This window comes from Saccostrea echinata, unplaced genomic scaffold, assembly GCF_033153115.1.
Source record: "Saccostrea echinata isolate AGI-Se365-2 ecotype Australia unplaced genomic scaffold, CSIRO_AGI_Sech_v1 ptg000058l, whole genome shotgun sequence".
In the NCBI taxonomy this organism is placed as follows: Eukaryota; Metazoa; Mollusca; class Bivalvia; order Ostreida; family Ostreidae; genus Saccostrea; species Saccostrea echinata.
Genome location: NW_026889807.1, coordinates 4,504,533 through 4,519,833, shown reverse-complemented (window position 1 = coordinate 4,519,833; position 15,301 = coordinate 4,504,533). Strand labels below are relative to the sequence as shown.

Below are 15,301 nucleotides of genomic sequence, written 5' to 3'. Positions count from 1 at the left end.
AATATACTTGTTAATATTTCTAACTCCAAGCTTTCAAACGCACGTTGTCTTTTCCTTGTAACAATTTTTTGATATATAAAAAGCATCTTACAGACGAGTAACGTAATGATGAACTATGATTAAATATGAACCTCAAATGATGTCTTAATAAAGCTACCCATCTTGCATTTTCCTTTGTTTTGTTTGTTTGTTAGTTTTTTAGACAACACTTACTCTGCATAAAGCTTAATTGCCCGTAATCCCCCTTGCCTAATACCCCTGCAGATACTCTTGTGGTTTTAAAAGTTATTAGGTAAAAAAAAAAGTTCCAAAAAAGCAATAAATAGTAAATTGCTACAGTCTATTTGTGTTAAATATCACAACAAAATTAGTTTCAAGACGATTTTTAATAGATTTTCCTGATTTAAAAAAGTGTGATTGCAATGGCAATTAAACATCTTTTTGTGATTTTTTGAGGTAAAGTTTGGAGCTTAATACCCTTACAAAAATTTACTATAGTTTACAATAATTTACTATAGTTAAAACATGGATAGTTTGATTTACTATAAAACTTTACATAGAACTGTTTTGGAAATTAAGGTCCATAATATCTCTTTAATTAAAGAGCAGTGATGAAATAATATGTTATATACAAGTAACATTTTCTTTTAATATAAAGAAAACGCATTTAAGACTTGAAGAGAATAGATTATAACGGTTCAAAATCATAATCAAAAAGGATTTACTATTGTACAAATTTAATTTACTGTAGTACAATTTTTGAAAATTACTAATCTGTGAAAATTGTTAGAACAAACACAACCAATGTGTAATTTTTTAGTTTAGTATCATTCATCATGAATTGATGCGCAACGACAACAACGGATGAAGCATTTTTTTTTTTCTATTAGAGGTCTTCAGTTTCTTTGCTACTGTTTTGTAAGGGGATATCAACTTGTCGACATACCCACCTTTATTTAATAGAAAAAAAATTAAATTTTCTGGCAAGATATTCATATTGTCTAAATGCTATTTCCAGCCTTTGACAAAAATATGTTTCTACATGTAATTGTTTCATTTTTTTTTCTTTTATCCCAGAAAACTTAAACAAAAATATGAAGAAATGTATTTGTTTATAATGAACATTTGCGAGAATAACATCTCGCAAACTGCTCTCCCCTTGAGCTAACCCACCAATCGTTCTTGAGCATACACCTATTGACATATGCAGCACTTTTTTTACACTAATTATTTGTGTGTTCATAAATATCAGAGGTAAGAGAACACAGGAAAACATGCCTTCTCTAAATCAGGACAGTAAATACACTCGGACAAAAAAAAAAGTTTTGGAATTGAAAAAAACAATACTTGTAACAAGTTCTGTTCTGATCTGTGCAGATTACCTTCAAGCACACGATATTTTAAACGACAAACGTATACCTTAACCTCTTTTGAAAAAAAAAACCCAAGAAATTCTGTAAATGAAGAGAAAATTTTGACAAACATTAAGGAAAACAACACACATAGGAGAAAAAGAAAAATATCAAAATATCGAACAGTTTGAAAAAAAAAAACAATTGGTAGTGGACGACTGAAGCTTGGAGAATTTTATTTTACCTTCATCTCTGTAATAGACGATTATTTCGTCCAGCTGTAATTCTCTTTTTAAGTCCACCATAACCCATGCCTCTGATTTGTTTACAGCAGTTTGTGAACAAGTGGATAATTTACCATCAATCACTTTATCTGCTGTTAGGTTGTATCTTGTCGAGCTCAGCTTGGCTGTACACGTTGTTTTTACGCAGATGTTTTCTGTATTTTGATAAAGCGAGATTATACTTTATATGGTGTGCTCTCTGGCTATGTTTATCAAATACAATACATTATTTCTTGTCCAGTGATATCTTACATTTTTTTGGACTTAAGAGATTACATGTACCTGAAATTAATCCTACGATTATGTTTTATGTTTGTGTTAAAGAATCGCATGTGCAAAATGGGGTGATTTTAGATATGATTTTTGGGTAAAAAAAAAAAGAAGACATAATTCATTTAATTTTGCTTTAGATTAAAAATAAATACAACAAGGGAGTTTCGAAAACTATTCAAAATTTTAATTTTTTATTGCACATTAAAAAAAAATTATAACATATTATAAGGCCATTATTTTTGTACTAGATCCGTCAAAGGATTCCTCAATTTTCCCAGGTGACCGGTCGACAGAAGATTCCTAATTTTTCAAGGCACCAGATACCATCGATTATATATTTAAGGAATTGATTTTGCTATAGTATATGGTTATTAGGTATTGCATATTTGAAAATTTTAGCGTGGATTCTAATCGTTATATTCCTTTTTCATGCATACGATGTAGCTTAATTTTATCTCTGAAATATCAGTGCACTCTTTGATGTCTCTTTTCTGAATTCTTCAGACATAACGCTGACAATAGATTTGCAAAGACGAATTTTATAAGCTCTATTTCTGTTCCATACTGCATATAACATTATTTTTATCACCTACATATCTCTCAGTTGATTCGATACGCAAAAGCATGCTCTACGTATGTAAAATTTCTAAAACGAGGTAAATTATTGACAAACAAGTTGACGAACAAGAATTTCAGCCGTCTCGTTTTAAGTCATCATTTTGTAAGTTCTATGGTCGATGCAATGACATTGTCAGCAAATACAATTTATCATTGAGTCAAATGCTGACTGACGTTTTTCATATTAATTGTTAGGCCATTATTTACACACTGAATTGTCGACGGATTTTTCCGTTATTTCCCGATTATGAAAAGGGGCACACGGCGGGTGTGACCGGTCGGTAGGGGATGCTCACTCCTCCATGGCACCTGATCCCACCTCTGATGTTTGGAGGTTCGTGTTTGCTCTGCTCTTATTTTGTATTGTTTAATGGACTTTTGAGCTTGAATACTGTTCGTTATCTCCATATATTTCATACTATTGTCAAATCCATGAGCCTGCATAAATAATTAGAATGATAAGTTAATGTAAAGTTAATGAGATGTTAACTAGACACATACTTGTTTCCGAACAATTAAAAACCATCTAAAGCATTAAAAAAAAAAAAACAAATTTTACTTAGAGGTTTAAGTAAGATAAAATAATAAATATTCAAATCAAATTAAGTCAAATATAAGAGCATGGATAAAACATTTAGCCCCCCCCCCATTCCCAGTACCTCCCCCTAAAATGAAAAAAAGGTAATCTTAGTAAACAGTTATGAAGCTCAAATAACATTAAAACAATACTTTGTGGACAGGGCATAGATCATGGACCTCTGCTGAAAATTCAGAAAGTTTGACAAGATGCTTAAGAAAAGAAAGCAATCCCTGTTGATAGATCACATAATCCGTGATCCGAATGTATTTATCAGAAACCTAAAGTTAAGTTAATTTAACTGTATTTATGAAGATAATCTTATTAACAACCATAGCATTTCTAAAGTTTGCTTTTGATCGGGGCTGTCGGGGAAAATAAGGAAAACAAAGAAAACAAACAAGCAATGCAGCAAAAAAAAAAAAAAATAATAATAATAATAATAATAATATTTATAATAATGATGATGATGATAATGATAATAATAATAATAATACCAACCATAGCAATAGATGACTTTGAGTAATAATATAATCCATGTTCCCAACAGGATAGACATTTTGGCAGAAGGAGTAAAATGAAAATGTACTCATTAAAATTGTTTTGCAACGTAGTTCAAAATGACATTTCTTCGGGATGTTAACAGTCGGATTTTTATACCAACATCAATTTTCTTAGCAAAAAAACGAAACAAAACAAAACACAGACAAAAACCCGGATGTCAAAGCTTGAAGTTGTGGAAAAAACATCCTGCGTTTATCATTTATCCTAATGCATAAAAATATAAACTTCCCTATTTTTCCTCGCGATAGGGTGTCTTCTTATAGAATTTTTTATTAAGTAGAAATACGAGAATAGATAAAATAAGCTGATACCTGTGTTTTGTTTTTCATTGTCGTTTTTGTGTGAATATAGAATGAAGGTTTTTGGGCAACAATGATTCAAGAAATGACATTCCTGTTTGATAATAGAGAACTATAGCAAGTAGTGTAAATGTTGATGTGATTTTTACAGGTTCACTTTGTTTTCCAATATAACTAGAGTTTACTAAGGCAAAATAGATATTCTTAATATTTTACAAAACGTGGTTTACATTTTTTAGTTGAAGGTGTTTTGTTTATTTTATTTTATTTTTTTCTTGGGGTGACTTTTTCTCATCATTGTGTGTAAGAACTTAAGAGATTCTTAAAATGTACCTAAAATGATGTGTAAATTTAAGGATGCAGGCACGTATTTTAGAAATATATTTTGCTTATCTATTGTATTCAATCTTTCAAATGATTCCATTAGAATTAACAATTATATGACAAGAATCTTTCCTTTATTTAGTTCCTAAACGCTTTTTCATTTTTTATTGTTCCTGTCATTAGCAGATAAATGTTTTCCCCTTATAACGTAGCAAAATAAGCAAAGATTACTTCTCTGAACATATTTAATCTTGACTGGTTTTGCTGTACATTATTTTTATTTATTCTCCTACCATACAAAAGAAAACTTTTCTTCCTATCCATTTAAATCGATAAAGACTTTTGTGCATTTTCATACTTTAACTTCATAATTTTTGAATGTCAGCCAAAACAAGAAATCCATAGGTCACAGCGATTGATGGAAGATTGCCTACGTCAGTTTAACATTGATTGTCTTCAAAGAATTTTTTTTTTGACAATCAAACGTTCTTTGGTGAAATTTTATTATTTCCAATATATTTCAATGATCTCCATTGCTGGACCAGCTATCAATACCCTAAATCCAGTAAACAAAACAAATCGTAAACATGGCACATGGACACCTTAGCACACAAGAGGTGTGTTCAGGTGCCTTGGAATATTAAGCATCCCTTGTAAACTGGTCACACATATATCTTGTTAAGGTAATGGAAAGGTAATGAAAAACTCCACAGCCGTATTTAGAATAAAAGTGATGAACTAACAAATGGTATAAAACAGGTCAGCCAAAACACGACCCAACTCTAGCTTGTGTTTACAATATTAAAGGTCATCATAAAGACCATGGAATTTGCGAAAAAACGACTTCTAATTGTGTTGTTGAAATCCTTGTCATATCGAAGTAGAATTGTGAGTAGAGTGCGTCGATTTAAAATTGATCGTGCACGAAGACATTACTCTTGCATATCGAATCATGTGAAAGACATGAACATAATATGCAGGTGATTTTTTTAATATTACTATATTATAAAGAGAATATGACAGTTGAAATGCAGAAGTCACCCTGTTTGACATACATTTTAGTTATTAGCTGATCAGTATCGTCTATAATTAGTACAAAAAAACTAAATATAAAACAGATGTGGCAGCTTCTGAAGAATATTTACTTCTGCGTTCATTGAGATATATCGGGTTAACATATCACTGAAAAATATTATGTTTAACTCACAGAACGTTGTCGGTATATATAAATGTCAAATTAAAATCCATATCAAGTGTTTTATTTTATCTTCTCAATTGGAAGGCTTTTTTTAAAGTAGGTTCTGCTTCATAAAAACAAGTGAGATAATAAAAGGTCGCAATTAGTGCCAATCCTACGTCTAAAAGAGTGTTGGAAGACCTGGTCTAGATCGCCAAAGACTTCATACATATTGTCAATAAGCAACTCCAGCATCCCTTAAATATCATTTATTTTTTCTAGAATTAGACTGATTTTTAACAAAGTTAATTTTTAGATGACCAAAAAAAAAAAAAGATTTGAAAAATGACCATTTCCTATGTACATTTCTATTGAGGAAGGGAGAGCAGACTTCTCTTTAATTTATCATGAGGAATGGTTGTATAAAGAGTAGAAAAGTCATATGTTTTGATGCTTTTGATGCTTGAGGATTTTTGAGATCCTTAATTTCCAACGCTCTTTATACTTGTATAGAATCCACATTTGTTTTACACAACTTCTTAAAATTGTAGTTGCGCAATAGCTTCTCCATCATAGCTGTAAATATTGTAAAGAGAAATTCCTTTTCCCAGAAGCACTGCCACCAGCTTATCAGCAAGGAAACTTTTATATGACATCTTATCAAGATAAAATGGCCTGACCTGCTCTACTCAAATTTCAGTATTTTTACTCTGTCCCTGATACTGACCATTACCAACATCAGTACGGAAGACATATTGTGATGAGACACAAGTTCATAAAGTTAACAAATTTATTCATTCAAATCAGTATAACAAACAAAATTAAAACAAGGCGGTCGAGGATTTCACTCAAATGCTAAAAATACGTTAATAAAACCGACATATAGCACAATTAAAGGGGAACAACTCGAAATAACTCAAGAAAGTCAATCACTTTTATAAAAAAAAAAAAAAAAAAAAGAAAAGAAAAGAAAAGAAAAAAAAAGCTAAACTTATTTGAAGCTATTACTCATGACTTTCCTACCAGAAATAAGAAATAAATAAGCTATAAAATTCATAGGGGAAAATCACCCTTAAGATTCTAAAAAGTTCCCAGTAAAATTTATCTGTGGTAAATCGATCATATATTACTTTTGAGAATTACCCTAGGTTTTCAAATTACAGTAATTAAATTAATAATCAGTTAGAAAGACCACTTGAGGCAATCATCAAGTTATATTTTCAACCAATACTTTTCCAAAATATGATTTCTTGCTTAAATAATTGATAAAACCTAAGTTTAGAAATCAGACTTTGATTTCTATGAAATCAAGTAATTTTCATAAAATTTCTATTTCTTTAAAACCAGACTTTTCTATTAAGTTTAAATTAAATAACTAGATGAAAATTTACCAAATCTTGTTTGCTATCAAATCGCAGATGTCAAAAAGTCTTTAACAAATATCCAAATTGTAAAGAACGTAAAAAAGAAATATTGCAGATCATATCAGAAAACATTTATTTTTTTACATACGAGTATTATCTGATGGGAGAAAACTGGTACTTATTGCTTGTTTTGTGGAAATAAAAGTTTAACTTTGAATATTTGCCCTTTTGTTCGAAATGAATTTTCACATATTTAGTTTTTCTTTCTTTATTTATTTTTATTTCAATTCATTTTATTTATTCTTAAAAGGGAACCCTGGGAGATTGGATAATGTGTATCGCTTACAAAAACTTCAAATAATTTTATCTATTTGTTTAACTGATCGGATTAGCAGAGATAAGATTAGACGTAGTAATTAAAAAATATATATTTAAATTTCTTGAAACTCCCAGCTAGGATTATCAAGAAATAATGATTAAATTATCACAAATTTTATTTAAACTTTTTTCTTGTCTTTAGAAATATTTCTGTAAGACTCCTTTAACATGTGTGAAGAGAAGAATTTAAAAAGACGGGGTAGTTGTGAGTGTACCTGTCACGTCAATATTACGTAACCAAAATGCTTGTGAAATTCGGCAAGTGCTCTTCTGTATATATAACAGTGATACCATTTATCTTATTTTCTCTTTACCGCAATGTGTAATTCACAGCGCTTCCTTTTTGTGTAGCACTTCCCAGCGCTTCCGTTTGTGTAATTCTTCATAGCGCTTCCGTTTGTGTACATTACTCATAATGGTTTTTGAATACGTTGCTGTGTTAAATGACTCCGTAATCAGACAAAACCATCTCAGTGGAACAATATTAAATGTACATATTACTTAAAATAATTATTTCCGATTACGCTGACCTTTTTTTTCCAAAGAGAGTTCATAGTATAGTTTGAGTTTTTAACCTCTGATGGCAGTAGTTATTTTTTTTAAGAATGACGGGAAAATAAAAGTCAATTTTTGAGTATAACCTGCTGAATTTTACTGTAAACACGTGAAAATGTTAAAAAGAAAAAAAGAAGAAGGATCGGATAGAAAATTCTGAAGCTTAGAACGTCCATTCATTTTTGACAATTAAATCCACAGGATGATGGTCAGTATGACCTGCTTTATTAAAAAAAAAATGTATACTATTTAGAACCTGTCAATATGAAATAAAAGATGGATTTTAAAAAATAATAAATATATACCAAATACTACTATATCGCAGAAAGGGGTCGTGTACTTTTAAAAATACAATGAATGCTACGAAAATTAAAATGTTTGATTAATTTTTGAAGAGCCGAAATTGCAAATTAAAAGTTTTATAGAAAGAGATATATTTCTTACCATTATCAAATTCCTGTGAATCTCGTGTCAAAGAAATGTAGTTATTATTTGGTTTCAGCAAACGTAAGTACTTGCGAAATGTTATCAACCCTTAAAAAAAATTAGTAGGCAGAAATAAAGTGAATGCTAACTGATAAATTTAATGAAGTTTTGTATTAATGTTCTACTTATAGAATGATACAGTTTTATATGGAGCAAAGAACTTTTATTTAGAATTTCAAATTTTGATATGAAAAAAATAAAGACCCTGAAATTCTCTCGGCATAAAAGATACACATGTTAAAAAAAAAGAAAAAAGAAGAATTTTGAACCTTTATTTAGAAAGAAATTAAAGACACTAAAATTCTTTCGACATATTGGATACACATTTCAATTTGACAAAAAAGAAGACATTTTGTTTAAACAGTTATTTAGAAGTAATCATAGGACAAAAGTCCAAACATATTCCTTGGAATATTTATAAAGGCAATCCTTCGAAAATCGCCATATTTTTCAATCGCTAGGTTTTGTTAAATCCTATTTTACAAAAGTTCAAACTCAGCTGACTGAACAATGGAGTCAGAAAACTCAAAAGATAGACACATTCATATCCACAAAATCATGAAAACATAAAAAGAATACGATTTAATTAAACACGGTGAAATGTGTTGTCTATGTGATGACAAGAAACCACAAAGATAAGAACGAAAAGCGTATATCCAGTTTATCTAGAATGCAAACATACGATATTCTTTCTTAGTAGAATAATCGCTAAAAATTTTATATGTAAATAAATAATTTTTACGGCTAAGCTTTAAAAAGTGTTTTAAAAAGTGAATTTATAGTGTTAAGAACTGTTTCAGAAAGCTTTCAAAGAGTTACTGTAAAGATTAAGTTTCAATATGGATCAGTTCAAATGTTTTGAATGAATAACACCCAAAAAGTGCATATTGAAAACGGTATGGTTTTAAAATGAGGTGCTGGTCAGAAATCAAGAGGTCCGTTTACAAAACATATAAAGGGAAAAAACTTAATTATGAATGTTGGCGTTATTGTGCAATTTCAACATAATTTAAGACTTACAGTGAATTATCTTTTGAAAAGTGATCAAAAAAGGACATGCGCGGATCTAGAGGGGGTTCGGGGGGGGGGGGGGGATACGGACTTATAGGAATAGGAATTTGCAGAGGTATCAAATGTATATACTAAACAAACTAAAAGTTACCTATGATCCCCTTAGAACACGCGGACCCCTCTTCATCGAAACCGTGATCTGCGTAAAGTAAATTTAGTGCGGAAAGTCACGGGCATGAAGCTTTAGAAGTCGACTACCCCCCCCCCCCCCCAAAAAAAAAAAATAGGTTTTCCAGGTTTGGGAAAGGAGTTCATTTTTTTTTTTTTTTTTGCTTGTCAAGAATTTTCTAGGTTAGAATTTTTTTATTTTGACTGGGATGACCCCCTCCCCCCTTGGAAAAATATCCGGGATCCGCGCCTGCTGAAGGACATGGTTGTTTTTTTTTTTTTTTTTTTTTTTTTAAGAAATTGAATTTTATCGTATACATGTATGACACACACACACACACATATATATATATATATATATATATATATATATATATATATATATATATATATATATATATATATATATATTCTATCTTTGTCTATAGTACTGTCTTATCATGAATACGACTTCTAGAATACTGCAATTTCTTGAAGTTTTCTCTTAGATCATTCACAATTGCAAGATATTCAGATTTCACTTTATATAGTATAGTTAGCATTATTACAAGTTGACGGACAAGGAATATCGAGATCGTAAGATTTTTTTTTTCTGTCAATTTCACAGTAGACATATGCATTGTATTAGATTGATTGATTGCTTATATGTTCCATTCGAAAATTTTTAACTCATATAAAGACGTCACCGTATGCCGGTGAAGGACTTCAAATTTAGTCCTATACTCGGCACTCAGGGTCATTGAGCACTGGGTGGTATTTATCGTGCCAACGCCTACCGTCACACGGGACCTCGGTTTTTAAGGTCTCATGTGAAAGACCCGCGAGGTGACATTCACTTCTAGTGCCAGGCGCTTCCGAAAGAACAGTCACTACCTATGCTTTACGACTTTTGTATGACGCAGTGCGGCGAACGAGAATCGAACTTTGGCCTCCTGATCACGAAGCAACCACCTTACCACTAGGCAGCCGTCTAACCACTAGGCTACCATGACAGGTAGGTATTGTATTAGAATACATAATAATAAATAAACTTATCTATATATGATTCATTGAGTCTGTGTTTTGCCCTGTTCGCAATTCGTCTTTTTTAATGAATTCATGCGGTTGATCATTGGAGCTTTAACAGACCACAATATGGATATTTTTCCCATGGAATTGAGGAAAAAATCTTAAGAGCTAGAGGATCAAGATTAAAGCTACCTTAAGCTATTGTAATCTATGGTTCTCTTACTCCATTTCCATTCAGAGAAGTGGACACGGTACACATATACCTATTACATGTGTTATTTGATTGACGTTTACATATTAGTCTTAAATATCGCTCATCTAATGAACAAGAAAGTAAATTGCATTCAATACTTTTTGGTCTAATATGCTTCAGAAACCTTTCATTTATATTGGTATATAAAAATTCTTTTTTTGAAAATCTAACTTTGTGAGAACTAAAAAAAAAACCGATATACAATCTTATTTTTTCAATACAAAATAACATTTAAAACTAAAATTATAATCCGATTAAAACTAATAAATTTTTGGCCAATAATTTTTTTCCTAAAATTCATTACTGTTTGATTTTAATATTTCCCCAAGTCTAGATTCAAAGACAGTGCAATCTTCCATTTTTTCTTTGACCGGGTATTCCAAGTACGAGTGACTATTAATAAGATCCATCAGATACAAAAGGATATTTTTCATTGCCTTCTTCTCTAAGATTATTAGAAACAAAACATTTCCGCCGTTACGAGAATAAATGGCTTCCATTCTTGCCATGTTTAATTCAAACATGCACCAATATGAGTCTAGAAAATGTGACGTCATAATGCAGATTGTTCGTCTGCTACAATGAATGGCATTTGTGATATTGTCCATTATTCCTGTACCGGGAATAAAATCTCTATGATGAATACACAATCGCAAGTTATATTCATTTTCAATCTTATTCACAAGTTTAACGACAAATTTTCCATCTTGGTCAGCATACGAAATGAAGGCATCAAAACGGTAAAAGCGTTGATTGTTACCATCTTCTTCAACACCGTGACCGTGATATTTTTCTTTAGCGACATAATACATATATCTAAGTTTCCATCTATATCTAAATACGATGCGACTCACTGTTGTTGTTAAAGCAATGATTATCAATGACGTCATCACTACTATAATGAGAGTATACGAAGAACACCTAACCTAAGTCGATAAAAAATAGGCAATAACTGTTCCTTCGCCAAGCGCTCGGCGCTTTAAAGTGAAAGTTGCGTGTCCTTCGGATGAGACCTTCAAAACCGAAACTCCATCTTACGGTAGGCGTTGGCATGATAAAGAACCCTCACTGCTCAGTCTCCCTGAGTGCCGAGTAAAGGTCAAAATTTGAAGCCCTTCACCGGTATATGGCGAGGTCTCCATATGAGTGAAAAATTCTCGAACGGAACGTAAAACAACATACAATCAATCAATCTTTTCCACCCAAGTTTACCCCATATGATACTCACAAAAGGGAAAAGTGACAGAACTATTAGATTTGAAAATTGCATTTGTCGAAAAAAAAAAACTTACTTTTCATTCATTTATTCCTCCTAAGTTTTGCTTCAAGATTGTTTAGAAATATAGTTTTTTTTTCCAGACAGAGGTATAACTTGATTTTAACTATGGAACGTTTGGTTCCCTCCAGTTTTCCAGTTCTCCTAGCAACGACATTTATGCTCCAAAATTTGTACACACTTCAATCGCTGTTTAAATGTTTGAGTTGCGGACGTTTTTAAATTATTTACTCACTTTTTCCAGTCACGTACTTCCTGAGAGAGGACTTAATTATCCTAATCAATTCAATTTCATATCCACCCTTTACTGTATCAATTACATTCAATCTGCATAAATATGTCATAAAAAATTAACACAAAATTGTTCTCAACCCCTCCTTATTGATACTAGATGTTTGAATGGCATTTGAAATTTTTCGAATGAAAAGAAAATGCCAAAAAAAAAAAAAAAACATTCAAAAGGTAGTGGCATTGGAATTAAGTATTAACAGTATTCTATTAAAATATATACCTTAAAAAATAACACTTTTAAACGTCACGTTTAGTTAAACCTTAGAGGCAAGAAGATCTTCAATTTTAATGCTCTAGTTACATTAGTTTGTCACCCTTACTGGGTTGTCAATTGCAATGACATATACAGTTATTATGTACATTATTAAATTTTCTCCTTACTTCTGAAACTGATACTTATAACATGTTCTCAAAATTCACAGACAAGGGCTTGGGTACAGTGTTAAAGAAATTTCCATATATATATAAATATATATATAAATATATATATATATATATATATATATATATATATATATATATATATATATATATATATATATATATATATATATAAGGTGGACTTTGGCATAAAGTAGACCGCACTTATTTTGAGGCATTAAGTAGACATTTTTCATTTCTTTTATTTGAGACATTCTGATTCACACTTTCACCCAAATTTATTCTAATAGGCTTCAATAATGAAAATTTTACCCCCTCAGCCCTAAATGTTGCTTCCTGAAAAATATACGACATTTCTGGTCTCCTTAATATTTTGTAAATACATTGGAGGTTTAAGGTAGACATGTATATATTTTATGAGGATCCCGAAGGGTTAAAGTAGACCAAGTATATATAATGCATAAAGGAGACCAGAATATATATATATACGTGATTATGTAGACCATTTTCTTTTTTCTAATTATTTAAATAAAAAACTACACATGCATAAATGTACTTCTCATACCAGTATTTATTGGTCAATTTGCATTTATCTTAAGTAAAATATTAGGCACTTTAAAACCCAGTATGGTGATTCCTTATTTTAACTAGAAGGAACTAATAGGGTGATGTCTATTCGTAGACAAATTTTCATGTCCTGAATCTTATGGAAATATAGTAAATGACCAATAGTAATTGTTATGTTAAGAAAATATTTCATCCACCACCAAAGAAACACATTGATTTAAAACGTCGTAGTCACATGATGACTTATGGTATAGAATCATCATCTAAGCCACAATCACCTGTACATGCTAGATATGACCTCTTGAAACTATAACCTTGTACTTTTCTAAAAAAAAAATTGTATTTTAGAATTTTATATATCCAATTTATGTCATATACTCTGAGCATAATGAACCCTAGGATAATATAATCTTTGGAAGTTATTTTATAGTGGTCAAAAATTGAACTTGATGCAGGGTTGTTATACATCCCCAAGTCACAATTATCCCTTCGCCTTGATTTACATCTAGTATAACAATAATGTGATTGCCCGCTTGACGCAGTGGTCAAAGCATTTGCTCTAGAGTAGTGGAGTAAGGACTTGTTCCTTAAGTCATAGGTACAAATCCCACTGAAGGACATGGAAACCGGTTCTTCCAATGAAACCAAATTCCCTTGTTGCAGTATATGCTGGGACAAGAAAAGACCTCTCACTGCTCAAAAGTACAGGTCTATATTTGCAGCCCTCAACCAGCAAGTTGTGGTGTCTCAATACTAGTGAAAAATTCTTAAAGGATGTATAACAAACAAATAAACAAACAGAATTATGTGTTTATCTGAATATTTATTACATTTCTAAACCCTATGGCCTTGACCTGTATTAACCTGTGTTAGGATCATACTCTGAGGTTACAAACAATTATTGGTAAGTATTCAATACTTTGATATACAGTGACTATGACCTTGTGCAAAAGACCATTACTACTGGGTCTAGAATATTTCTGGTCCCAAGCTACCTTTGTTTCAAAAGATGTCTACTCACAGAAGACACATAGACTTCACAATTCCAGTAACTTCATTTGTTGTTGTATAAAAATGTCAATATTTCCCCATGCAAAAAAAAGTTTGTAAAACAACCCCTTTTCTTCTCATGTCTAAGATCTCTATCCTAAATACACATTTGTCACAGTCACTGTCTACTGAATTCATAAATCGAAAGGTAGTTCATACAGTCTTATTTTAATTCATATTCTTGTGTCTTTAACATCATTACACATATAATATTTCCGTGTTTGAATATACAATAAAAATTGGAAACAATAAATACAATGAATTAGATTTGTTATAACTGTAACAAATAATGCAAATATGTGCAAGTCATGTAAAATTTCATTTTATTTGTAAATGTGTATTACATTGGTGACATTTGTATACTGTTCAATATATGCATAAGGACTTCTATTATTATCAATCTTCACAACATTAGTTTTGTATAAAGTAATAAATAACTAGTATTTTGTACACAAAAATAACATCAATAAAAATAACAATCTTTTACATATCTATAAATATACATAAGAGGAATAAAACACTATTTTGAAATAATCATTACATTTTCATTTCTTGTCAATTAAAAAAAATGAATAGCATTATTAAACTATTACAACATGTTTTAAACCACAAATTTGTGTTCTAAAAATGCATTAGATACAAAGTGAGATGCATTGATTAACTGTTCATTGTAAGTTGAAATGAAGTTATTACTTATAAAAATACTTTGCATTAAAAAGCAAATCTTTACATAGTTTATTTGATGAGAATATTCCCTCCAACAATAAACTGGCAAGCTGTAATACAGACTCTGAAATACCTATACCACCTATTTCAAATAGTACAGTTTGCATTTCATCCATGAGATTATTGACCTTGAAAAATTATAAATGTTTTCTTCTCTTTGAAACGAACATGTGTGCTATGAAAGGGATATATTAAATAATGTTATTACAAGACATACAAGTAATTTTTATCTTGATAAAAAATGGTGACCTTCTCATGTCAATTAAGAGAACCATTTCACACAATATGTGCTAGAATCTCATCTACAAGGTGTTGGCAG

The 15,301-nt window shown here is 30.7% G+C and overlaps 1 protein-coding gene across 1 annotated transcript; it reads right to left on the bottom strand.

Annotated features, from left to right (window-relative positions):
* Nucleotides 1-10,981: 10,981 nt before the first annotated feature.
* On the bottom strand, nt 10,982-11,605 carry LOC133174480 (toll-like receptor 4). Its single transcript, XM_061309602.1, has one exon. It carries the CDS (start codon nt 11,579-11,581, stop codon nt 10,982-10,984), a length of 600 nt encoding a protein of 199 aa, XP_061165586.1. The 5' UTR covers nt 11,582-11,605.
* Between the last annotated feature and the right edge of the window lie 3,696 nt (nt 11,606-15,301).